This window comes from Opisthocomus hoazin, chromosome 14 (assembly GCF_030867145.1).
Source record: "Opisthocomus hoazin isolate bOpiHoa1 chromosome 14, bOpiHoa1.hap1, whole genome shotgun sequence".
Taxonomy (NCBI): domain Eukaryota; kingdom Metazoa; phylum Chordata; class Aves; order Opisthocomiformes; family Opisthocomidae; genus Opisthocomus; species Opisthocomus hoazin.
The window spans coordinates 24,128,608-24,154,231 of record NC_134427.1 but is presented as its reverse complement, the minus strand read 5'-3'; the positions used below and the strand labels follow the sequence as shown (position 1 = coordinate 24,154,231).

The window sequence follows — 25,624 nt, the reverse complement described above, 5'->3', positions numbered from 1 at the left end:
CTGCAGGCACGCGGGGAGGGGGATGCGTGTGTGTGCGTGTCTGTGCCCCACGGCCCCTGCAGGACCCGCTTGCCCCTCTGTGCAGCACCCGCTGCTGCCAGCCAGGCCCGAGGACCCAGGGCACGTGGGCACGCCCGGACTGCTGTGTACTGGGGCCCGCGGTGCCTGCGGAGGACGTAGCCACGGGGCGGGAGGTCCTGGGGATCCCTGCGTGGGACCCAGGGGAGCTGCAGGCCAGCAGGCTCGTTGCAGCATGTGGGGCTCCTGGGTCTCCCTGGGGTGTGGACAGGACTCAGACATGCTGGGGTAGTCCCTGGCCCTGCTGTCTGTCTCCCCATCACTATAATCTCTCTGTTTTACAGCTCCCCAGTCTGTCCCTCTGTATCCCGCACCCCGGTCCTGAGGGACCAGGAACTGGGGGGAGGATGAGCACGTGGAGGGAGGATGGAGGGTGAGGACATGGCAGGTAGTGATGCTTCAACGAAAGCCAAGTCCCCGCCCCAGTCTGGCCCCCTGCCCCACGTGGGAAACAAGCAATCCCAGAACGTGGAGGTCCAAACCCTGCAGCAGCCCCCACTACCCCAGTGCTCATTACAGCCCAAAGGGCAAAGCAGCACACGAGGTGGGCGACAAGGGAGCCCCAGGTCCCTTGACCCTGGGCATGGCCCGCTGGGGGGGTGGGCTGTGGTTTAGGAGGCCGTGGGACTTGTCTGGGCCTGGCCAGCTGCCAGCATAGGGGTCCCAGAGCAGCAGCGGGTGAGGGCTGGGCACCGGGGGCCACAGGACCCCACGCTGTGGGGCTGGGGCCCTGTGCACATCCGGGGTGGAAAGCAGGACCAGACTCTCTCTCCCAGTGGTGCGTTTGGGGGCACGTCCCCATGTGTGCATACAGGCATGTGAGCTCCATAGGTACAGACGGAGCATATCGCTATAAAAATACACCTTTATGGGGTGTTTGCATGCACGTGCACCACAGAGTCACAGAATGGTTCAGATTGGGAGGGACCTTCAGAGACCGTCCAGTCCAACTCTCCTGGCATGGGCAGGGATGTCTTCCACCAGACGAAGTTGCTCAAAGCCCCGTCCAGCCTGACCCTGAAGACTGCCAGGGAGGGGACATCCACAGCTTCTCTGGGGAACCTGTGTCAGTGTCTCACCACCTCCATCGGAAAACATTTCTTCCCTATGGCCAACCTAAACCTGCCCTCGTTCAGCTTAAAACCGTTGCCCCTTGTCCTGACACTACAGGCCCTGGTGAGAAGTCTCTCTGTGTCTTTCTTGGAAGCCCTCTTTATATACTGAAATGCTGTAATAAGGTCTCTCCGGACCCTTCTCCTCCCCAGGCTGCCCAGCCCCAGCTCTCCCAGCCTCTCCTCCCCGCAGAGGGGTTCCAGCCCTCGCATCATTGCTGGGGCCTCCTCCGGCCCCGCTCCCGCAGCTCCAGCTCTGTCCTGTGCTGAGGGCTCCAGAGCTGGACGCAGGACTCCCAGGGGGTCTCAGCACAGCGGGGCAGAGGGGCAGAATCCCCCCCCCCCACCCATGCTCGCACTGCTGGGAACACGGCTGCCCTTTGGGGTTGCCAGTGCACATGGCCAGCTCATATAGTTTGCGTGTGAGTACGTGTACGTGTGTGGAGGCATCAGTGCGTGTGCTTGCACACACCTGTGCATGCCCGTGCGTGTGGCCATGTGCAGCTGCATGGAGATGGTGCACGTGCTCGCCCATGCCCGAGCTGTGCATGCTGATGCATGCGTGGGCCTGTGCCCACATGTGTGTGGCCACAGTGGGAGCGCTAGCCCATGCCATCCATGCGCGTGCCCTTACCCGTGTGTGGGGTGCACATCTGTGCACACGCAGCCGTGCATGTGCTCACCCGTGCCCATGCGCACGTAAATGCGTAGATGTGGTGCATGTGCTTTCCCGTGCCTGGGATGTGCATGTGTGCCTGTGTTCACACGTATGTGCATGGTGGTGGTGCGTGTGCTCTCCCGTGCCCACGTGTGTGCCCGCCTGTGCCTGTGTGGTCATGCACACACGTGTGTGCATGGCAGCTGTGTGTGTACTCACCCATACCTGGGCTGTGTGTGCCTGTGCGGGTGTGCACACGTGTGTGCGCGGCGGCGGTGCGGGTGCCCGCCCACTCCCGGGCTGTGCGTGCCTGTGCGGGTGTGCGGGTGTGCACACGTGTGTGCGCGGCGGCGGTGCGGGTGCTCGGGGCCCGTGCCCGCGCGGGTGCCCGCCCGTGCCCGCGTGCTCGGGGCCGTGCGTGGGCCGCCCGTGCCGCCGCGCGCGGTGCGCAGCAGCGCCCGCCGCGCCGGAGCAGGCCGGGGCTTGCGGCGCGGGGGCAGGGCCGGGGCTGCCTGCCTGCAGAGGCACGTCCCGGCGGGGCCGCGCTGCGGGGCCGGGGGGGCTGCGGGGCGGCGGGCGGGGGCCGGAGGAAGAGAGACCTTGCACAAGCGGCGGCGGCGGCTCGGGGTGTGCAAGGTGTGTGCGCGGGGGGGGGACCGCTCCGCCTCCCCCCTCCCGGGCGTGCTGCGGGATGCTCGGCGGAGACCCGGCACCCGGCGGCCGCGAGGTTGGAGGGCGGGTGCGAGGCCCGCAGCGCGGGGGGGGTGCGCCCGGGAGCGGGGGGGACGGCAGCGCTGCGGTGCCCTCGCTCCCCCCTCCCCTCTCCTTCCCCCCCCCCCCCCCCCGTAACGCTTGTTGCTGCGCGGGGAGACGGCACCGCGTTCGCCGGCAGCCGCGGGGGGGGGGGCAGCGGATCGGGCCCGCGGGAGCCGCGTGGGGCCGGGCAAGGCGCCGTGCGGTGCCCCCCGCCACCCCCGGCCCCGGCATGGCAGCCCTGCGGCCGGCCAGGCTCGCTCGCCCAGGTAGGTGCCCCCGCAGCCCCCGGGGGGGGCAGGGATGCCGTGGGGAGATGGCTTCCCCGGCATGCGGAGAGCCCCGCGCCCACCGCCCCCACCCCCCATCTCACCCTGCCCGCAGCCACCTGCTCGGGACCGGCGACCGCCCGGCGCGGGGCCGGGGGATGCTCCCAGCCCTTCCCAGCTGCCGGAGGAAGGTGGGCGGTGGGCGGCAGCCGTTGCTTTTCATGGAGACCTCCCCCCCCACCCCCCCCCCCCGGCCACAGAGGGCAGCCCAGCACCCTGGGGATGGGCACCGGAGGGGGGGCTGGCGCAGGCTGCGGCAGTGGAGGTGCACCCCAATGCCAGGGCATGGGGTGGCTGCAGTCTCCCACGGCAGAGTGAGGGATGGTGTTGGCATGCCCGGCAGGGCGAGGAAGAGTTGGGACACCGAAAAAAGGCAAGGGAGGAAAACTTTACCTGCAAGGAAGCCACCCTGAGCAGCGTTCCTGGGCGAAGAAGCGCCTTCTTCCCTGATTTTCAGGATTGCACCTCCCAGCTGGCCAAGCCATAGAGGGTGAGCAGCTGTGCACCCCTTTTCAGGGCTCTTCCTCCACTCCTGTGTGTCCTTGTCCTCCCAGGGCTGTCACAGGAGGCGGTGGAGCCCTGAGCCAAGCTGGGTGGGAAGATGGCTGAGAAGCTGGTTCCCGGGGACCTGTTCCTGAGGAAGACCCGGGAATCGGTGTCATCTCTGGACTCGGACAAGCTGGCACCCATCTCACCCGAGGCGGGTGGCGAGGAGTCGTCCGACAGCGAGGGCGAGCAGGACGACAGTTCTCACAAGCTCATCCGGAAGGTGTCCACCTCGGGGCAGATGAGGAGCAAGGTCAGGGGCGTGGGGGCCTGGGGTGAGGGGCTGGCCAGCGCGCGGGGTCCCTGCTAACGGGGTGGGGGTGGGGAAAGAGGTTTCACCCGCTCCGTGCTGTGAATCAGTGCCAGGCACTTGCTGCTTGCAGACCCAACCCAGGCAGCGCCCGGGACAGTGCCAGGACGCGTCTGGCCCCCAGTGCCTTGTGGAAGGGCACATGGAAAAGGCGCAGACCCCATGGTCAGGGTCAGCACTGGTCCAGTGGGGCTGTGGAACACGAATTTTACCCCGCTGTTTGGGGGCAGGGTCTATCCCATACCCAGACCCCCCCCCTCCATCTGCCTTCATCCCGTACTTGTATCTCCTGGGTTTCCCCCACCTGCCCCGGGGAAAGGGTGCTCTCTTGGGAAGGCTCTGCCCCATGGGTGCTCTGGGGGTGTGATTTAGGGTCACTGCGGTGCCGTAGGAACCTGGGATCCCCCACCCCGCTGCAGGCAGCGTGCATGCGGGGCCTGGTGGGTGGCAAAATGGAGACGGCATAATTCCCAGCGCCCCAGATTAACTCGACAGTGCCAGCTCCCCTGCGGGCCCTGCTCCCGCAGCCCTCGCTAGATCCAGTCCCCCGTGGTGGTTTGCTGGGCGGATGGGGACACCTCTGAGGTTGGACGTGACACTCTTTTACCTCCTGGCTGTTGGCGTGAGGGCAGCTTGTGTGTGTGTGTGTGTGCAGCTTGCTCAGAGGAAGCTGTTTTGGTGGGACCTACGAGAATACGGGGTGCGGCGCCTTCTGGCCAAAGAGGAGTGGGTGGCCATAGGTGTCCTAGGGGGGGACGGTGAAGTGGCCAGGCACCTCCTGCCTGAAGCGCAGGGAGAAATAACCTGGGCTGAACGGCCAGGTGGGAAGCAGGGGGAGGAGGAGGTTTGGGGTGGGGGGCGTTTTGGGGAGGGGGGATGTGAGCACAACGCGGGGACAGTTCTTTGGGCAATGTGCTGGGTGAGTGGTCCCTTTGCATCCACCTCCCGTCTGTAGGAAGGAGGCAGCAGTGCAAGTCGCAGCTGTGGCTGCAGTGCCGGCGGGCATGCGGGGGCCGCTGCGCAGCCGGGGGACCCTCGCCTCGGGGCTGGGCCAGAAACCGCCCCGCAGTCACCTCCCGGCCCTGACTGCCCCTTGGCAGGGATGTGCTGGCCATGCTGCCCTGGGGAGGGGGGGACAGCTGAGAAAATGCCGAGGGGGGATGCAGGTGTGGAGCAGGGGGGGTGCCCCCAGGCTCTGGTGTTGGGTGCTGTGGGCACAGAGGGAAGCCGCGGGGGTGGAGTGGGTGCTGGGTCTGGTCGCTGCTTGGGGCTGGGGTGAGCTCCCATCCTGCTGGCCCAGGCCTGGCCGTGGTGCCAAGCCCGGCGCGCTGGCACGAGGTGGGCAAAGGGCATTTGCCCAGGGGTGCGGAAGTTGCGTGCTCCCAGCCTGGCACCGTGGGATTTTCCTGCTTGGCAGGAGACATTTCTGGGGCAGGTGGTGCTGGGGGCCTCTTGCTGAGTCCCTCTGGCTGCTCGGGAGCGTGCCTCAGTTTCCCCTTTGGAGCAGGCTGTCACCTCCTCTGCCCGCTACGAGCTGGCTGCCAGGTGGGTGCTGTGGCAGTGACACGGTGCAGGGCGCTGTGTGGGGGCATGGTGGGAATCCGGTCAGTGGGCAGGGTCTTGGGGATGCTTAGCGCGACGTGCAAGCCATCAGCACCTCTTCCCCCAGAGGGGTGGCAGGAGCCACCGGTATTTGCCGAGCAGCGTTTGCCGTGCCGGGGGGGTTCGCTGTGCTGTGGAGCACAGGAGGTGTTGCAGGGAGTCGTCAATGCCAGGAAACCTGAGCAAAAAGGGTGCATGGCTGGGCTGTGCCTGTGTCCTGGGGCAGCAGCACAGGGACACGAGCACGTCCTGAGCCCCCAGCCCGGGCATCAAAGCCCCTCCATGCCATCAGCAGGTCTGGCCTTGCCGGCTGACAGGCTACACGTGGGGACGGGCTGAGCTGCCGGCTCCCTGCCTGCCACGGCCACTGGTCGCATCCTGCCGGGCGCTGGCGATCAGCCGTGCAGGCGGTGATGCTGCGCGGCGTGCTGGCGGAGGCAGGCAGCGGGACGGACCGGCAGGCAGAAAGGACACAGCTGGGTTAATGGCCCACTGAGTTGGGGGGGACGAGGAGAGAGGTGTGAGAGCACAGCAGGGCTGGTGCTGGAGGGGGCTGAGAGCAAGGTGTGCGTGCATCCCCCACTGCAAAATCTTAAGTATTTTTGGTGTTGGGGTTCAGAGTTTTCCCCGAGGATTCCTTTACCTTGGTCTGGATGGGCAGGACCACACTTGCCAGCCTGGCTCTTTGCCAGATGGTCTCCTTTCTTCCCTACGGAGACAGGGATTTTGGGATGTGATTGCTGCTGCTGCTGCCGCCCGGGTCGGGCTGTCCCTGGCTCACAGCCGTGCCGTGGCACACATGCTGCCTGTCCCTCTGTCCATGGCCACAGCACGTGTGCCATGGCAGGCACCTTTCCGAGCTGCTTTGACATCTCTGTGCACCCATGTGGGTTTGGGATGGGGGAGGAACCATTGCCTGCACCCCAGAGACTGGGACAGGTACCTAATTAGCACACAGTTAATGAGTGAGGGGGAGTCTAGTGCCAGGGCTGCAGCTCCCGAGAGATAACTGGGTTAGTGGGGGTGGGGGGGGCAGGCTGGCCCATTTTTTGGCTATTGGTGATGGTTGGGGTGCTGGATGGGGTCTACAGGATCCTGCCATGTTGGGGAGCTTGGAAGGTCTGGACCCCCTCCCCACTGCCCACCCACACTGCCTGAGGGGACTGTGGTTGCTGGTGGTGGGAGTGGGCAGCTTCCCCCACGCCAGGATGTTGTCCAGCCCCGTGGGGACAGGAGCGGGTGAGAATCATTTGATCACGCTCAATCCTTCCTGGTCGCTGCTCCCCATTCCCAGCGCCAACCCCCCCCCAACGCCTGTTCCCCGTCCCCTCTTCAAGCCTCCCCATCAATCAAGTCTCCCCACTCCACACCCCCAGCCTGGCTTTCTCCGGGCTGTAATTGCCGGGCACCCCGTGGTGTGATTTGTGCCGGCTTTGGCGTGGAGGCGGTGAGGCCATTGTGCTCGGTGACAATGACAGCTGCCAGGAGCAGGTGCCCCTGCCGGGCTGAATGGCCCCAGGACGGATGGGGTCTTGCTGCCGCCCCCTCCTCTCGTCCCCCTCACCACGGCCAGGGGCTGTCGGTTGCCTGCTCCCGGTTTTGGGAGTGCGAGGGCAGAGCGGGAGGGGGGTGCTGAGCTGCACCCTGCACGGGCATTGAGGGAAGGGGCAATGGGGAGGGAGTGGAGTGCTGGCTCTGGGGTGCATGAAGGCATTTGAGGTGCTGGCAAACGAGGGGGCAGGGGGCACATCCTGCCTGCGTGGGCCGGGCACTCAGTTCCCGGCGCTGCCTCGGCACGGGCTCTCCCGGCAGCGGAGTGGAGGCGGGGAGCCATCCGGCAGCTCTGCTCCGTTCGGCTCTGGCTTGCAAGGAGCTGCAGCGAGTGGCTGGTCCTGGGGTGTTTGCATCAGAGCGGGGGGCTGCAGGCACCACGAGGGGCACAGGGGGATGGGTGCCAGGGGTAGGAGCATTGCCCATGGGATGGGAACAACGTGCACGCCCGTGGCAGGCAGGGGCATGGTTTGTCGCCATTTAGAAAGGGGGATCATATTCCCGAGTTCTTGTTGCTGGGGTACATCACAGCTGCTTGGTGGGGCTGGAGGACCCACCAGCATCCTCCCGGGGGGCTGGGGGAGCTCGGTGGGGTTATTGGTACCCCCAGGGAGGACTGCTCTTGGTCCTTGCTGGAGGCACTGGGCACCCCACAGGCTCAGGGTGGGGTGCAGGGGTGTTGGGGCAGCTGCGGGAAGCCTGGTAGGACGGTGGTGCAGAGCCAGGCTGTGGGGCGGGCTGCCCACTGAAGGCCAGATCCTGGCCAGAAGACAAGGAAAGCAAGGTAGGGCCCCTGGGGCCAGGCCTGGAAACCTCCTTCCTTCAGCGGGAGGGCAGCACGTGGCTCCCGGGCAGCTCATCCTCCTGGCTTTGACACTGGTGAGGGGCTGGAGCATCTCTCATATGGGGAGATGCTGGGAGAGCTGGGGCTGTTCGCCCTGGAGGGAAGGCTGGGGCACCACGAGGGGTCCCCAGTGACATGGGTAGACATCTGCAGGGGAGGGTGCAGCAAAGAGGGAACCGGGCTCTTTTCAGCGGTGTCCGCCAATGGGGCAATGGGCACAGGTGAAGAAAATACAGAATTGTATCTGAACAAAAGAAAATACCTTTTTCTGCTGTGAGGTTGGTCAAACACTGGCATGGGCTGCCTGGAGTGGCTGTGGACTCTCCGTCCGTGGAGATGTTCAGAACCCATGGGTTGAGTTCTTCATGATCCTGGGCAGCTCCAGGTGACCCCCTCTGGGCTCCATCCCAGAGCTCCCCGCCAGCCCCAGCCATGCCATGGCCAGCCGACACCAAAGCCCATCTCCACCCCCAGCTGTGCCCTGCATTGCTCCCAGCCTGGGGACACGTGGCCTGCCAGGGGCTGGCAAAGGGACTGGCCGGTCACTGGGTCACCCCATGCAGTGGGACTGTAGCGCAGGGCACAGTGACACCGCTCGGGACTGTCCCTGCTGAGGAGGCTGCAGCAGGGCAGGGGAGGCTGGGCTTGCTCATGTTAATCAGGGCTCACTGAGCCAGTGCCTGGGGTGTAAAGATAGCCCCAGTATCGCCAGCCGGATGTTTGTGAGGTTTCGCAGACGTGCTGCCCTCTCCCTGCTCACATTTTCCATTATGCAAGCGCTGCTCTCACCCATCAGCGGTTGGGCAGGGTGGGAGAGCTGCAATGGTGCCCACTGGTACCCGAGTACGAGGGGCAGGGGAGGACTGGCACAGGGCTGGCTGGCATGGGATGCCTGCGACAGGGTGCTCGGGGACCGATGTGACTGTGGATAGCGAAGCACGAGCTCATTTTTAAAAAGCGGCTGAAGGTCGTGACTGCTGGAGGGTGAGGTGTAGGGGGGATTGCCCTTCTTCTGAGGGTTTGTTCCCTTGTTCCTCTCCTCCGCATTAATCCTCCGTCCCCTTCTGATGGCCTGAGTGGTGCCTTGTGGCACCACATAATGGCATGTCAGGACCAGTGCTGGAACCTCCTTTCAAACATCCCCCCCATCACTGGGAAGGGGGATTTGGGGTCCTGCAATGGCAGCAGGCTACCTCCTTGGGGAGTGCAGATGTAGTTGAGCCTGTGGGGCTGTGGCAATGCCCAGGCACCGAGCCCCGGCTGAGCCCGCCGGCTGCCCTGTCCCGGAAGAGCTCTACCATATCGCAAAGCCTGATAAGGTTTCCAACTGACTCCAGCCTGTGGGGTGCCCAGCAGATGCTGGTGGCCCCACGGCTGGGCTGTTTGCAGGGCTGCTGACTCTCCTCTGCTGTCCTGGCACCCGCTGGCACAGGAGGGGGATGAGCTCTGACCCGACCGGACCCTGGCCCGTGCCCAGCGGGCTGCTGCGTTTGGAAGAGGGCAGCTGCCCGGGATGATGCTGGTGCAATGCAGGTCGGTGCTTTGGTGAGCGTTCGGTCCCCTCTCCTCCTTCCCAGGCAAGGCATTGTGTCACCACGGGGCCAAGCAGATCCCATCAGGAGCGGTGTAGGGCTGCAAGCCGGGTGGGCAGCCAGTGTGGTGTCCACCAGCCACGTGTGCCAGCATTCCCAAGTAACTCAGCCTCCCAGGCTCTTCTCCAGCAGCTCCTTTGCTGTCCAAGTTGATCCCAGCAGGAAAACCCTCCCGCACCAGCTGTGATCAAACCTGGCTGCACTATGGGCTCTTCCGAGGGATGGCGGTGGCAGAGCTGGGAGAGTGGGGTGGGGGTTCAAAGCAGCATCCTGGGGCTTTGCCTTAGGGCTGAGGGAAGAGCCAGCATTTCGGGGTGCACCCTGGCCTGGAAGAAGCCCTGCTGTGGTGCGGTCCTGGAGGGAGGTGAGCTCCGCTGGGCTGAGCTTCAAGCCCCCTTGCTTGTGCCGAGCACGCAGCCAGCCCACAGCATGATGGTCCCTGGGGACCAGCCCGGTCCTGGCAGGGCACATTGCCGGTGGCCGCCTGTCCTCCCAGGGCTATTTTTAGCTGTGTCCCCTCCAAGGCCATGGTGCCACTTGCACTCTGTCAGCTGTGGCTGAGGCAGAGTTGGCAGATTCTCCGCAGAGCCTGGGTGGTTTCGTTCTTGCCTTTGCCTCCCCAGCCTGCGTCTCCAGGACCCTCCCCAGTGCTGGGCACATCCCAGGTGATGCTGAGCCCCTCGGGCCGCAGAGAGCCAGGAGGGTCCCCGAGAAGGGGCAGGGGAGGGCTGGGGCAGAGCCCAGCAGAGGGAAGCCGGCCTCAGGCTGGTGGCCAGGCAGGTAGCACGTCTCTCTGGGCATCGGCATGCCGTGTTGCCACCTCTGTTGCTGGGATGGAGCCAGTGCTGGCTCCGCTGTGGCTCCCTGCAGCACTGGCTGGGGCTTGCCAGCCAGAAAAGCTGTGGCTGGGGTGAGCGGGGGGGCTAGGGCTCAGCTCAGGGTGCGGGTGTCACCCCACGCTGGGGGCTGTGCAGCGGCCAGTGCAGAGCTCCCACCCCAGAGGCCGGGGGGGTGTTGGTGTCCCCGAGAGCTCTCTGGGAGGAAGAGGCAGCCCCTACCCTGTGCTGCAGGTGTGAGGCTCCTGCTCCTGGGAGCTACAGGGCACCCAGCAGCCACTTGCTATAGGGGATTGTATTAGTGTGGTGACCCTGGAGCCCTGGTTGAGGCTGTGGGGGAGGCAGCATGGCAGGGGAGATGCCACCCCAGCACATCCCACCTGCCGCTCACCCCGAGTGCTGGGCTTTGCCTTCCCCACCCCTTTCCTGTTTGCAAAGGGGAAACGATGAGCTTGCTCAACGCTGCCTGCTGCTGCACCACTTCCTAGTGTGTGGCCAGGTCTGCTGATGGCCTCGGCCATCAGGTGCCTCCCAGGTCTGTTCCTGTCCCTAGTGCCAAAAGCAGGGGTCCAAAACTGCTGAGCCACTGGTGAGCTGCTCATGACACAGGGCAGCACCGGGTGCTCCTGGCTGAGACCCACGGACAAAAAGTCAGGGGTGTGTGTGTGGCTCATCCCAGTGAGATCCCGAAACAGCCCGCTGGCACCTCAGGCAGAGTGACTCGTGTGCCTGCCCAGGCAGCATGGCATAGTAGTTTCCATGACTGGTTTCAGAGAGGGACCTGCCGCATTTTCTCCAGGAAGGGGGCTGGCTGGCTGGCCCCATGCTGGCAAGACCAGTCCCAACTGAACCTGTGCCACATCATGGCAGTGCTGGGGGTGATGGGGCCTGGACGGGCAGCTGCAGGCGAAGGGGTTGTGCGGCCAGGTGCTGTGCATGATGGGGCAGAGCACTTGGGCTTGGCTGCCATGCCTGGGGCACTGCGGGCATGTTTTGGGAAGCACCCAAGGGAGAGGTGCCCCACAAGCTTCTCTGCGCCAGCTTTGTTGCTGGGGTGCTGGTGATTAGTCTGCAGTGGGGGGAAACTGAGGCACGGCCCCCTCCCCCCCCCAGCCACGGCACTGCAGGTAAAACTCTTATGGGTGTCATGGTGAGGGTGGCGTGGACTCTGCCTTTCGGGGTGTGCCCTAGGCTGGAGCTGGCACAGTCCCCGGAATGGCCGGGACTGTGACATCCTGCGGCCAGGTGATGCCTTGTGGCTGCTGGCTGCCGGGAGAAATTGCTGCAGCGGCGTGGCTGGGGGTGTTTCAGTTCTGCCCCCCTGGCAGAAGGGGTTGCCATGCCTCTGGCAGCCTCCCTGCCTGCTATGCTGCCCGTCCTCTGCAGCAAAAGCAATGATTGCAGCAAACCCTGAGCCTGTGCCTGCATCTGCCACATGCAAACGGGTGTGGTGGAAGTGGTGTTTGTGGCTGGATCCCACCTGGCCGTGGCAGGACCTGGCCCTGTCCCCTCCTGACATGGGGCAGGGACTGCTAGGGTGCATGGTTTGTATGTGGATTGGGGGGTCGCAGCTGTACCCCCCCGAAAAGCTGCGCTCCCCTTGCTGGCTTTGTTGCAGCCTGGGCTCAGGGCAGCTCTGGGCTCACCATCTCCTCTGTGTGCGCTCGCAGCTGAGGGGCTGGGGAGGGGACGTGATGGGTCCCTGGGTGCTGGCACTGGGGGCACGAGGGCTGTTTGAACCTGCACTGACGCTTGCAGGCAGCGTGGGGACCCACCACAGCCAAACCCCACGCCAGTCCCAGAAGGGCAAAACATTGATAGGGAGCGATAAAGGCTTAAAATATCCCTCTCTGAACTCGGGGCTGCAAGCTGGAAGAGAGCCAGGGACACCCCGGTGCATGCCTTGGGGGGCTCGGGGAGGGATCAGGCATCTGGGGGACCTGAGGCTTGGGGAGCACCCCAGGTGGGGTTTTGGCTGCTTTGTGAACTTGGAGGCTCCTGCTGCTCCCGGTGCTCCGTCCGTCTCGTTTGGAGCCGTGGGGCAGGGGGTTAATGCTGAGGCCGGGGGCCGGGGTGTTTGCAGGTGCCTGGGTGCCTCCTCTTGCGGCACACGGGCTGGGCATGGCAGCGCAGAGCCCCGGGGCTGCGGTTCTCTCACCATGCCCTTGGTGCCCGGTGCTAATTCACCGTTAAATGTGCCTTGCCGTGGTGTGCCGGGATCTGATACAACTGCTGTTGTGGCTAATTGCAGAGAGCAGCTGAATGGGGCTGCCGGCAGTGTTTAAAGAAGATACAATCAGAGATTAGGCAGTGCCAGAGCATCTCTGCCACCCCACTCGGCACAGGCTCGTAGCCACATTGCAAACACTAATTAATTGAGCCTTGTAAACACCACTGCAAGGAGGGTAAATATTGGCAGGTGCTGCAGACTGGAGAGGGCAGAGGACTGGTGGCCAGGCTGCGGGGATGCTCTGCCTGCCCTGGGCTGTGCTCAGCCCCTGGCTGTCCCCGCTGCGGGCTGTGGGTGCCGAGCAGGGCTGGCCGCATCCCGGCTGGGGCCCAGTGGCTGGGTGGTGCCACCTCCATGACACGGTCCTGGTGGCTCCGGGGCATTGGTGTTGCCTCCAAGGGAGCTCTCCTGGCCACAGCTCTGCTCTTGGCTTCCGGAGAGCTGCAGCAGGTCGGCGCTCTCCTGGGCACTGCTCTGGGCAGGAGGCAACCAGCAGTGATCGCTCTGTGCTGCTGGGAGACCTCCGACTGCCAGCGCTGCAGTGCCTGGCAGCATCCCCCCAAATCACACGAAGTGTCCAGTGCCCAGGGTATGGCGGGCAATGGACGTAATTTACCCTGCTACATCCAGCCCGGTGTGAGCCCCAGAATGTCACATCTGTGCTCTGGGCACTGCTTAGCTCCTGGGGACCCAGGGACTGGCATCACTAGGGGCGGGGGTGGCATTGTGGGTCCTGGGGGCTGTGGGAGCTCACAACCCTGTGGTCTCTGCAGAAGAGTGTGAAGGAAGGGCTGTTGCTGAAGCAGACGAGCTCCTTCCAGAGGTGGAAGAGGCGATACTTCAAGCTGCGAGGCAGGACGCTCTATTATGCCAAGGATGCCAAGGTAGGCTGGGGGGGCTCCAGGCTTCCAGCGTGATCATCTTGGAGGTCTTGAGTGTGCAAGCCTGGGGAGGAGCCCAAAATCCCTGCCTGGTGGACTGGGGCTCTGGTTTCTCCCCTGCAGTCCCTGATCTTTGATGAGGTGGACCTGTCCGATGCCAGTGTGGCAGAGACCAGCACCAAGAACATCAACAACAGTTTCACGGTGAGGGAGGTGTGGGTCCACCTGCCGTGCCCCCCCACCTCGGCACCTCGTGGGGAGGCGTTGCAGACCCCCTCTCCTCCCAGAGCCGCGGGACACCCCGCAGTGTGGCCTCATGCTGCTGAAGGTGGCACCGTCGGCGGGGTGTCACGGGTTGCTGGGGGCTGCTCTCCTGGGGGCTGACTGGACGTGGGGCAGCCTTGCAAGGGGACAAGGGCACGATGGCTGTTGCAGGTGATCACGCCATTCCGGAAGCTCATCCTATGTGCGGAGAACCGGAAGGAGATGGAGGACTGGATCAGCGCCCTGAAATCTGTCCAGAAGTGGGAGATCCACGAGGTGATGTGGGCGGGGGGCTGCACGGGTGCTCGTCTGCGAGTGCATGCCTCTCGGGAGCCGGGGGTGCCTTTGGCTGCTGGACAGGAGCTGCTGCCCTTGGCACAGCCCTGTGGGGAGGACAGGAGCTGGGAGTGGGGCTGAGGGGACTCGGAGGGGCTAGGAGGGAGGGAGTGCCAACTGGGGGTCCCAGGGGACTGATGGGGCAGGGCTGTGCCCCCCAGCAGGCCACACAGTTCAACATGGAGCACTTCTCGGGCATGCACAACTGGTACGCCTGCTCCCACGCCCGCCCCACCTTCTGCAACGTGTGCCGCGAAGCCCTCCCGGGAGTCACCTCCCACGGCCTCTCCTGCGAAGGTCAGCGCCGGGGTCCTGCTGCGGGGTGGGCTGGGACCGGGGTGGGGGACCCTCTCTGAGGCTGGCCTGGAGCAGGAGGGGTGTGGGGTGATGATGCTCAGCCGGCTGCTGGGACAGGACCGTCACCAGCCGTGGAGGGGCTGGTGACCCAGGGCTGCGGGTCCCTTGGGGACCGTCCCCGCTCCTCGCCTGCTCCCCCCTGTACAGTCTGTAAGTTCAAGGCACATAAGCGCTGCGCTGTCAGAGCCACCAACAACTGCAAGTGGACGACCCTGGCCTCCATCGGCACAGAAATCATCGAGGATGAGGATGGGGTAAGCAGGGGGGACCCCGTGGGGGACCCTGGCAGGACAGAGCCACCCACAGAGCCTTGCTGTGCCCAGACCAGGAGCGGGGGACCACGCTGGCACCCAGCTCTGCCCTGCGCTGTGTGGCCTCTGGGCTTGTCTCTGAGGGGACACGGCCTGGGGATCCCTCCTCAGCCCCCCGGCATCAGGGTCCCCTGTTGCTTTCCAGGTGGGGCCACTCCCCAGCGTCTGCTGCGGGCACCCCTGCCCTGCCCCGTGTGCTGGTGGCTGCAGGAGGCCGGGCAGGCAGGGGCGAGGGCGCGCGGGAGGGGTCCCGGGGCTGCCCCCTGCTAGGGGCCATTGTCCCCTGCCCACCTCTTCCACGGTGCCTGGGGAAGGGGGCTGGGCTGTGTCACCGTTCCTCCGGCGCGGGGGCTGCAGGGGTGCCATGCCACTGGAGACTGTCCCTCTCTGCAGGTGGCCATGCCCCACCAGTGGCTGGAGGGGAACCTGCCCGTCAGCGCGCGCTGTGCCGTCTGCGACCGGACCTGCGGCAGCGTCCGGAGGCTGCAGGACTGGCGATGTCTCTGGTGCAAGGCCATCGTAAGGATGTGTCCGTCCTAGTGTGTCATGCCCCCTCCTCGCCCCTGGCATTGACAGCACTGCCCCTCCTGGGTGCATAGCTGGGGAAACTGAGGCTGGGGGCTTTGGTGCTGTGTCCCTGAGCTTTGCTTACACAGGTGTCCCTGTGTCCCCAGGTTCACAGCGCCTGCAAGGAGCTCTTGGGCAGGAGGTGCCCCCTGGGCCAGTACAAAGTGTCCATCATCCCGCCAACCGCCTTGAACAGCATTGATTCAGACGGTGAGTCACAGCGGGGACGGGGACGGGCTGGGGGGGGGCGGTCAGGCTGTTCGGGACAGGGCTCTGAGCTCCTCTGCTGGCTATGACTCGTGGCACCGTGCCGGCTTTCCTGCAGGGCACCAGGGCCACCACCCTCGGTAGGGTCCAGAGGCAACGCCCCTCCGTGCCACCCCTTTGGCTGAAGGCTGCTCGTCACCTTGCGCTCGGCCCCAGGGCTGTGGTGGTGCCATGCTTTAGGGTGCCACTTCTTCCCCATGGGTGGCTTCGGTTGCTCCTGCCAGGCTGCCTTTCTTGGTGGCCCTGGTCATGGTCACTCCATGCCGGGGTCAGCGGTGCTAGCCCTGAGCCCCTGACGTGGGGTGCCCCCCGTTGCACCCCAATGGTTCAGCGCCCGGCAGGGCAGGATGAGGTCCTTGCTTGGGTTATTTCTCAGTGTCCGAACCTCGGCTGGTTTTTCAGTAGCGCAGAACGCAGCTTCCCCCTGTTGCGGGTGGCTGCGGGGCGCTGGGGGGGTGCAACTGGGGGGCACCCCCGCCACCATCTCCCTCACCCTCTCCAGAGGGGACCAGCTGGCCTGTGCTGAGTAAAATCTGTTCTTCTCCTCCGGATATTTCTTTCCTTGTTCTTTAACGATTTTCACCGCTTGGCTCAGCCAGTGGCTCATCTGCTTCTCGTTACTCATCAGGATGCTGTCAGGGTAACCACCACGCAGCTTCTCCTCCTGCTTCAGAGCTGTGGCTGCTCATGGCTGGCTCCCCTGTAGCATCTCTGCCCTGTCCCTCACGCAGTGGCCCGGTCAACCGGGGCTGGCAGCTGTCACTGCTGCCGAGCCTGACTGGGCTCTGCTGTTGCGGGAAGCAACCTGATGAGACCCCAGCCCCACTCCTCCTGCTGCAGTCCTGCCCAGCGTACGGGTGCCGCTGGCAGCGGGCTCTTTCACAGCAGCCCACGCTCTGACTCAGCAGCCCCCGCCGTTTTGCTTTGCTGCTTGGTGGGGTTGGGAGCGAAGATCGAGCGATGCCCGGGCCGGGGGGTGGTGGCTGCGAGGACGCTGCTCCCCTGCAGTGGAGGCACCGGGGCTCCCGGCCGCTCACCGCAGGGCTCTGGGTGCGGTGGCTGTGGGGGCCAGTGGCGGTGGGGGCTGGTGCTTTCCCTGCCGCAGGGTCACCGGATCTGCCAAGGGAAGGAGCCAGCGGGCACTGGCCCATGGCCTCTGGCCGAGGATGGCCAAGATGTGCCTGAGGCAGGTGCAGGCTGTGGGCCAGCTATCAATCCTCCTCTGCCTCAGGCACATTTCGTTCCCAACCTCATTTCTTTAAAAGCATGGTGCTGGCTGCCAAGCCTCCTGAAGCTTCTGCATCCCTCGCACCCACCCCGCCAGAGCCCTGGCAGGAGTAGGTGGCAGAGCTGGGGGTGACAGTGCAGCCCCCGGGGCTATGCCTGGTCCCCTGTGGTCACACCAGCTGCCAGTGCCACCCCTGGGAGCACACCCAGGTGGGACAGTGCCCTGTTCCCATGCGAGTTTGCTGGCTGGGTCCCCGCTGGGCTGTTGGCACGGCGAGGAGCTGACCATCCTGTGCACCCACCGCTGCTGCCCCTTTTGGAGTGGCAGGCTGGGGACACGAATCAGCTCGGTGGCACTTTGTGCCTGCAGGGACAGCGATGGGGCAGGAACCTGACTCAATCTGCCCAGGTGCTAGCTTTGCCCGTCCCCATCCCACCCCACCCCATCCCCATTGCCACTTCTTACTCTCCCTCTCGTCCTTCACCATCCCCCCGACCACTGTCCCTCTGTCCAGCCCCGGCACCAGTCAGGGTGTCCAAGCGGCCTCTGCTCTCCTACATTGTCTCCGTTGGTGCCCCTGGGTGGTGGGAGCCAGGGCTGGGCACTCATGCACTTGGGCTCACCGCAGGTTTCTGGAAGGCCACCTGCCCCTCAACCTGCTCCAGCCCTCTCCTGGCCTTTGTCAACTCCAAGAGTGGGGACAACCAGGGCGTCAAATTTCTGCGCAAGTTCAAGCAGTTCCTCAACCCGGCCCAAGTCTTCGACCTCATGAACGGGGGCCCGCACCTGGGGTAAGTGCTGGCCTGGGTGCCCCGGGGTGGCCCCGGTGGGGTCCTGGTGGGTGCCTGGCTCAGCCCCCAGCCCCTCTCTCCTGCCCCTCCCCAGGCTGCGCCTTTTCCAGAAGTTCTCCACCTTCCGAATCCTGGTGTGTGGGGGGGACGGCAGCGTGGGCTGGGTGCTCTCCGAGATCGACACCCTCGGCCTCCACAAGCAAGTGAGTGGGAGTGCCTGGCATCGCCGGCGTGGGCTGGCACCGTCCCCACTGCCGGCGCCCACCTCAGCTGGGAGCCCCACCGTGTGCCCCAGGGTGCTGCGGGCGATGGGCACAGCAGGGTTGGGGGTGTCGTGGGTGCCCTCGGGGGCTGCTCTGAGCCCCCCTCACCCCATCCCTCTCTGGCAGTGCCAGCTGGGTGTCCTGCCTCTGGGGACCGGCAATGACCTGGCACGGGTGCTGGGCTGGGGCAGCCTGTGCGACGATGACACCCAGCTGCTGCAGATCCTGGAGAAGCTGGAAAGGGCCACCACCAAGATGCTGGACCGGTGAGCATGGCGCGGGGCGCACGCCTCTGCTCCCCCCCGCCTCAGCACCCCTTGGGCAGCCTGTCCTTGTCCCTTGCCCACGTGTCCCTGTGCCGGGGGGCCGGGAGGTGGCAGGCAGCTGTGGTCTCTGCTTGGCAGGTGGAGTGTGCTGACCTACGAGGCCCCCAAGCAGTCCCCCCCGGCCCTGAAGGAGGAGGAGAACGGGGACTCCAACATCCAGGTGGGCACCGCTGGGGACCGAGGGCTTGAGATGGGGGAGGGCAGGATGGGGGGCAAGTCCCTGTTCACCCCCTCAGGTGATCTGGGGGCATGCAGGGTGGGATTGCACAGGGAGAGGTCATGCCAGGGTTTCCTGGGGAGTAGGGCAGCTGGGTGAGTGTGATGAGATGAGTCTGGCAGGTCTCAGCCCAGCACGTGCACACAGGAGCAGGCAGCGGGGTGAGGTGGAGCTGGCTTCACAGAATCACAGAATCACAGAATAGTAGGGGTTGGAAGGGACCTCTGTGGGTCATCTAGTCCAACCCTCCTGCCGAAGCAGGGTCACCTACAGCAGGCTGCACAGGACCTTGTCCAGGCGGGTCTTGAATATCTCCAGAGAAGGAGACTCCACAACCTCCCTGGGCAGCCTGTTCCAGGGCTCCGTCACCCTCAGAGGGAAGAAGTTCCTCATGTTCAGACGGAGCTTCCTGTGCCTCAGTTTGTGCCTGTTGCCCCTTGTCCTGTCACTGGGCACCACTGAAAAGAGCTTGGCCCCATCCTCCTGACCCCCACCCTGCAGATATTTGTAAGCATTTCTAAGGTCCCCTCTCAGCCTTCTCTTCTCCAGGCTGAACAAGCCCAGTTCCCTCAACCTCTCCTCGTAGGGGAGATGCTCCAGTCCCCTCACCATCCTCGTAGCCCTGCGCTGGACTCTCTCCAGTAGCTCCTCATCTTTCTTGAACTGGGGAGCCCAGAACTGGACACAGTACTCCAGATGGGGCCTCACCAGGGCAGTGTAGAGGGGAAGGAGAACCTCCCTCGTCCTGCTGGCCACACTCTTCTTGATGCAAAAGTCCTTCCATGTGCTCCCCCTCAACCCCTTGCCTCAGTTTCCCTCCTGCTGTGGCTGAGCATCCCCTCTGCCCGGCGGTGTGGGCACAGCTGCCCTTGGGGGTGGGGGAGCGGGCTGAGGAGGGCTGTTTACCCCCGGTCCAGGGCTGGCCAGGAAAGGCTCCATCCTGGAGCATGGCACCCGGCAGGGTGTCACGGCTCCACCTGTCCCCCCCCCAGGCCCAGATCTCCCACTACGCCGACTCCGTTGCCTTCCACCTGGCCAAGATCCTGGAGTCAGACAAACACTCAGTGGTGATCTCATCTGCAAAGTAAGGAGGGGGCTGGCGAGGGGGGTGCCAGAGCCCCCCCGCCGCGCTGGGGGCATATCCGCAGGGGTGCCAAGCCTGTCCTCTGCCTGGCCACCAGCGGCTGCCAGCTGTGCTGGTGCCCAGCAGATAACCCCGGCACTTCACCCTCGGTGCAGGGGGGGGTCTTATCCCAGCAGCCCCCCCGGCTGGCACCATGCCCCTCTCCACCCACCGGCTGCTTCCCTCGGCAGGTTCCTCTGCGGCACCGTCAACGACTTTGTGGCCGAAGTCGGCCGGGCTTACAAGAGGGCAACGGAGAACAAGCAGGAGGCCGAGCTGATGGCGCGGAAGGTGGGTCGCAGGGGAGCTGGAGGGCAGGGGCGTGTTGGGTGGGCTGTGGAGGGTGGCACAGCCCCTGGGCAGTGGAGGTGCTGGGGGGGGGTCTGCTCCAGTGGGCTGTGCCCTTGCTGTGCACGCACTGGGGCGTGTTCTGCTTGGGGTGGCCAGGTGAAGATGGGCTGCCCTCGTGCTCGGGATGCCCGGGCGCTGCAGGTGCCCGGGGAAGCATCCAGTACTGTTGGTGGGCAGAGGTTTGTGCCAGGGTGCTGAGCGTGGTGGCCGTCCCACAGTGCGCCATGCTGAACGAGAAGCTGGACTCACTGGTGCGGGAGCTGAATGAGGAGGCTCAGGCCATCGTGATCCCTGAGGGAGTGGTGCAGGCCACCCCTGCCGACACCAAGGACCGGGAGAAGGGTGGCAGCGTCAACCCCAGCCCTGTGCCTCGCATCTTCAAATCCAAGGAGCAGCTCATGCTGCGGGCAAACAGCCTGAAGAAAGCCCTGCGGCAAATCATTGAGCAGGCAGAGAAAGGTGAGGGGGTGGCAGGGGCTGGCAGCTCTCGTGGTGCTGCAACAGCCTGGCACGGGCTGCGGAGCCACCGCAGCTTGGTGCTGGACTTGTGCCTTGGTTTCCCCATCTGAAACCTTGGAGTGGCAGCAGTGCTGTGCAATCCAAGGGTATAAACCCTTCTCTGGTGCTTGGTTGTGGCTGAGGGATGTCCCCAGCGCAGGGCAGAGGTGCCATCCTGGGCCCTGCCTGGCACCAGCCCACAAGGCTGACCCAGGGAGGGGACACAGGACTCTGGGGCTGCCCAGGACTCACTGTCGTGCCCCCCTTTACATCCAGCTGTGGATGAGCAGAACAAGCAGACCCAAGCCTACCAGGGCAGCATGGGCCCCAGCAAGAAGGACAGCTCAGAGGAGCTCAACAAGGAAGAGGAGAGGCTCAGTAAGATGCCAGTGGGGAAAGTGACTGTTTGGGGGTGCATAGGGGTGAGCTGGGGGATGGGCTCAGGGTAAGAGCAAGTTCAGCAGCTGCCTCCTTTTCCCCTGGGCCAGGCTCCCGGCGGGAGACGGTGACCTCCGCGTCTTCCTCCATCATCCTGGACCGGCCAGACACCTTTGGTAGCTTGCAGTTTCCCGAAGACCCCAGTGCCCTGTGAGTCTGGGGTTCTGCCCGCCCCAGGGCCTCTGGCCCACCCTTGCTGCCCATCACGGAGTGGAAGCAGAGCTGGAATGATGCTGCCTCTTGGAGATGGCCCCTGGGGCATCCTCTGCCCACCAGTGTGGCATCCCTGGTGCCCAGCCCTCCCTGGTCCAGCAGTGCTCGTGCCGGGGAAGCCTGAATGTGCCTGGTGCGGGATCTCCTGCTGCCAGCCCCTTGGCCAGCACTGTGCTCGTGCTGGGAGCTTGGGGCTCCCCCCCTGCCCAGTGCAGGCAGGTTCTGGGTGTGCCACGAGTGTCCCACCATGGGGATGGCGGGGGCTCCAGCCGTCCCTGCTGGCTTGGGTCGGGCTTCCCAGTGCCAGCCCCTCCAGGAGCTCACGTCGCAGCTCTGGCAGCTTTTATACCCCAGCCCAGTGGTTGCCCATGTGCAGCTGCCTCCCAACTCACCCACCATCTGCTGCTTTCAGCCACTTCTTGGAGAAATGCGTCATGAATAACTACTTTGGCATCGGCCTGGATGCGAAAATCTCCCTGGAGTTCAACAACAAACGGGATGAGCACCCCAAGAAGTGCAGGTTGGTTGAAACCCCCCCCAGATTCCCCCGGGAAAAATATGTACCCCGCTGGCTCTCTGATGCCCGCACCAGGAGGGACTGTCAGGGTTGGCTTGGGGCTGCCGTGCCTGGCTGGGGACCCCTTCCTGCTGCAGGCTTTCTCCTGCACCTGGTGCTGCGGTGAGCACCCCTGGGTGGGCAGCAGACTGCAAATACCCCCGGGAAGGGGGAGGGTTGCTGTGAGGGTCTGGCTGCTGATGCCCCCGGGTGTGTGAGCAGGCACAGGAGGGCTTGGTGGGATTTACCCGCTCTGCACCTGGACAGAGGAGACATTGCTGTGCCGGTGTGGAAGGGTGCGTGTCTGGGTGCTGCATCCTGCATCCTGCATCTCCTGGGAAAGGCAGCAGGCAGCCCCTCTGTTCTGGAAGTGAGGAAACCAAGGCAGGAGCAGGGCCAGGAGTCCAGGCTGGCTAGCTCAGCCCAGTGCCTCAGGGAGGGTGCAGAGCCTGTGGCAGGCAGGAAGGGCCCACAGTCCCTCACACCCAGCCCACTTCGCCCTGCAGCAGCCGCACCAAGAACATGATGTGGTACGGGGTGCTGGGCACGAAGGAGCTCCTGCAGCGCACCTACAAGAACCTGGAGCAGCGGGTGCAGCTGGAGGTATGGGGCCGGGGGGAGCAGGGATGGAGTGTGGGGGGGGGAGCATGGTGGCCACCCAGGCTTAGCCCTCTCTTCTGCAGTGCGACGGGGTGCCCATCTCGCTGCCCAGCCTGCAGGGCATTGCTGTCCTCAACATCCCCAGCTATGCTGGGGGCATCAACTTCTGGGGAGGCACCAAGGAGGACAATGTGAGTGGTAGTGCCGCGGGGTGGGGAGGGGGATATCGTGTCCTTCCCAGGGAACCGGCGAGCCCTTGGGCAGGGGTCTGGGATGTCCCTGCCTTGGGCACACACAGGGGGAAAAGCTGGGTCCCAAAATGAGCCTGGTTTAGGGGGGGGTCTCACTTGTACTGGTCCTTCACAGAACTTTGGGGCTCCATCCTTTGATGACAAGAAGCTGGAGGTGGTGGCTGTCTTTGGCAGCATCCAGATGGCTGTGTCACGGGTCATCAACCTCCAGCACCATCGCATTGCTCAGGTAGGGGCAGAGGACCCTGCGTGGTGCCAGGAAGCCTTTGGGGCACGAGCAGAGCCTGGGGCAGTGTGGCTCAGCTGAGCTCATGGCTGCCACATGTATGGTGCTGGGGGGGGGTTTCAGCCCCAGCACAGTGATGCCAACCCCAGATTATCTGCCCCACAGTGCCGCGTGGTGAAGATCACCATCCGAGGGGACGAGGGTGTCCCTGTACAGGTTGATGGAGAAGCCTGGATCCAGCCGCCCGGCATCATCAAGATCCAGCACAAGAACCGAGCCCAGATGCTGACAAGGGATCGGGTGAGCTTGGGGTTGCACAGCCTGTGCAGCAGGGCTGTGCTGGGGCATGGGGAGGTGTGACAGGCTGAGGGGGGCCATCTCCGTCCCCCTCAGGCATTTGAAAGCACCCTCAAGTCCTGGGAGGACAAGCAAAAGGGGGAGAGCTACCGAGCGGCTGCCCGGCCACGGCTCAGTTCCCAGCAGTCCATGGAGTACCTGACTGAGGAGGAGAGCAGCCTCTTGCAGCAGGTCTCACAGGTTGCCGAGACCCTCATCGCCAGGTCAGGCTGCAGGATGGGGGCTGTGGTGGGCACGGGAGGGGGGAGCTGCAGCAGCCTCCTGGTCCTGTGCTGCGGGAGCCCTGGCAGCTCCAGCCCCTCTCGCCTGCAGGATCCACGAAGCAGCCAAGGGTCACAAAGCCGTGGAGCAGGAGCTGGCACACGCTGTCAACACCAGCTCCCTGGCGCTGAGCGAAGCCCTCTCCAACAAAGCCGCTGGCACCTCGGAGGTGAGCTAGGGCTGGGGGTGCAAAGCGACCTTCACCCAGTGCCCCAGGGCCCTGCTGCTCAAGGGGTCACCCCCTCCATGCCCCTCTAGTTTCTCAGCAGGAATGCGGCTGTGGAGGTGATGCTGAGCATCAAGGAGCTGTATACTGAGACCCGGGCATTCCTGGAGGGGAAGGCGGTGAGTGGGGGGGCTGGAGAACACCCCGAGATCCCCACGGAGGGGCCCGTGCCCTCGGCTGGCAGCAGGCCTGGGGATGGTCCCTGTCCCCCACAGCTGGACTCGCCGCAGGAGGAGGAGGCTCTGCACGGCCCCCTGAGCGTGCTGGGCCAGGAGCTGCAGAGGCTGCTGGACATCCACTGGCTGGGGCCCATCGCCCACCCCATTGAGGAGGTGGGTGTACAGGGACCAGGGGGGTCCAGGGGGGCTGTAGCACCCCACTCAGCCTGGCTTCTCTCAGGAAAGCACTGGCAGTGCCAACAAGGGCAGCTTCAAGCTTCGCCTCAACATCCCCAAGCCCAGGAAGGACAAGGCACAAAAGCAGAAGACGAACAGCTCACTCCCAGGTAAAGCGGGCGGCACGCCAGGGGGAAGGCATGGCCCACAGTGGTAAGGACCCCCATATGCTGACCTGTCCATCGGCCTCCTGTCCTGGGCATGCTGCAGAGGGACCCTCTGGGAGGGGGACAGGGCACATCCTGGCTGCCTGGGGATGTCACCTTTGTCACCAACAGTCCCTTAAAGCTTTATTTCTCTGCTAACGGACACACGGAGCCCCCCAGCCCTGTAACTCCACCACCACTGCAAGGGGGAGAAGGGGGCTATGGTACAGCTCAGCCCTTCAGGTAAGTCCCTGCCCCAGGGCTTGGGGTCTTGTCGAGGGGGGAGAAGCTCAGATGCCCCATAGGTAAGCTGAGGAGAGGAGCAGCCTCTCCAGCCTGAGCCTGCTGTGGCCTCTGGCCCTGCCAGAGCTGGGGCTGGGAGGGGGGATGCCTGCTGCCACCGCTGCCCTGAGCCTGCTCCGTCGTGTCCAGCTGCCTCCGTGGGGCCCCAGCCACCGCTCTGGTTTTCCTCCCTGCTAGCGGACAAATGGGGCTCCGAGGAGGTGGCAGCTTGGCTGGAAGCGCTTGGTTTGGGGGAGTACAGAGACATTTTTGTCCGGCATGACATCCAGGGCTCTGAGTTGATCCTGCTGGAGAGGAGAGACCTGAAGGTACAACCCTCCTTGTGCCCCCTGAGGGCCCCCCAGCCGGGGGAGCAGCGTCCTCCATCTCTCCCCATTCCTCATGGGGGTGGGGGGGAAGGCAGGTGCTGACCCTGCACCCAGCCCCAGCCTCGCAGTGCTGAGCTTGCACCCCTCGCTTCGCTTGCACGCAGGGGATAGGAGCAGGGGAGGGGGTTGGCCCTGGCCCCCTGGCTTGCAAGGCCCCGTACGCCTGCCCAAAGCAGGATCAACAGCACCATGCCCTCTCTTGCACCCAGGCATGGGGCCATGCTTGCAAGAGGACAGAGGCCTCCTAGCACAGACCGTGCTCTGGCAGGGAGAGCAGAGGGAGCTGGGCTTTGCAGCCTTGCCCTCCACCCCGCAGCTTCCTTGCTAGCGAGAGCAGGGGGCTGCCCACCTCCGAGCACATCAGCTCCCCTCTCTCGTTCCTGCAGGACCTGGGGATCAACAAAGTGGGCCACATGAAGAGAATCCTCCAGGCCATTAAGGAGCTCAGCAACCCACCCTAGGCCAGCGGTGGGGCAGCAGCCCAGCCCACGCACTGGGTGCTGTCCCTAAAGACAGGGGTCAGGCAGGGGGGCTCCAGGTCCCCACTGTGACCCGTGTATGTGGAGCCCCCCTGCTTGCCTCGCTTTGTCTGTTTGTCTCCCGCTGTCCCTGGAGCTGCTGCTTCTCCCCCAGGCTGTGGGCTAGAAACACTAAAGCTGAGGTCTAGTCCCATGGGCAACACAGTGTGACCCCGAGTCCAGCCCACGGCAGGGTCACTACAGGAGCTTGGGCTGCCACGTGTGTACCCAAGCTAGGGCCAAAGCAAAGATCCCTCTTCCCCTGTTGGTATTTAAGCTGTGTAAATATTTGGAGAAGAGATACTCATTGCTGCTTCTCGTGTAGTGTCATTACTTTGAGGAAAGGCAAAGGGTGCGGGGAGGGCAGTGGGGACCTGGCCGCTTCCAGCCTTCAGCTCTCGGCTTCCTGCTCTCACCCCTTCCTGCTCCCCCATCATACAAACCACACCTGCGGTCACCTTCTGCCCCAACACAACAAGGGGAAGCACAGCTCAGGGGCCCAGCATAGTCTCTACCACGATCCCCTACCCATCCCAGCAGCCACC

The 25,624-nt window shown here is 64.6% G+C and overlaps 1 protein-coding gene across 3 annotated transcripts; it reads left to right on the top strand.

The window, feature by feature from the left end:
• Positions 1–2,378: 2,378 nt before the first annotated feature.
• Positions 2,379–25,391, top strand: LOC104327368 (diacylglycerol kinase delta). Of its 3 annotated transcripts, XM_075435315.1 has the most exons (30): positions 2,389–2,484; positions 3,485–3,729; positions 13,215–13,325; positions 13,446–13,526; positions 13,758–13,862; positions 14,087–14,219; positions 14,427–14,533; positions 14,984–15,109; positions 15,265–15,367; positions 17,281–17,443; positions 17,538–17,646; positions 17,833–17,972; positions 18,111–18,192; positions 19,242–19,333; positions 19,564–19,663; positions 19,942–20,182; positions 20,498–20,599; positions 20,710–20,809; positions 21,285–21,392; positions 21,935–22,031; positions 22,112–22,219; positions 22,395–22,508; positions 22,671–22,805; positions 22,899–23,065; positions 23,175–23,292; positions 23,382–23,468; positions 23,565–23,681; positions 23,749–23,854; positions 24,371–24,501; positions 24,948–25,391. In XM_075435315.1, the coding sequence occupies exons 2-30, from the start codon at positions 3,532–3,534 to the stop codon at positions 25,020–25,022; spliced, it is 3,456 nt and encodes a 1,151-aa protein (XP_075291430.1). In that variant the 5' UTR covers positions 2,389–2,484; positions 3,485–3,531; the 3' UTR covers positions 25,023–25,391. The 3 variants fall into 3 exon arrangements, with proteins under 3 accessions (XP_075291428.1, XP_075291430.1, XP_075291429.1); XM_075435313.1 differs by having other exon boundaries at positions 2,379–2,484; positions 23,382–23,681; XM_075435314.1 differs by lacking the exon at positions 2,389–2,484 and adding an exon at positions 2,784–2,870 and having other exon boundaries at positions 23,382–23,681.
• The last annotated feature ends 233 nt before the right edge of the window (positions 25,392–25,624 follow it).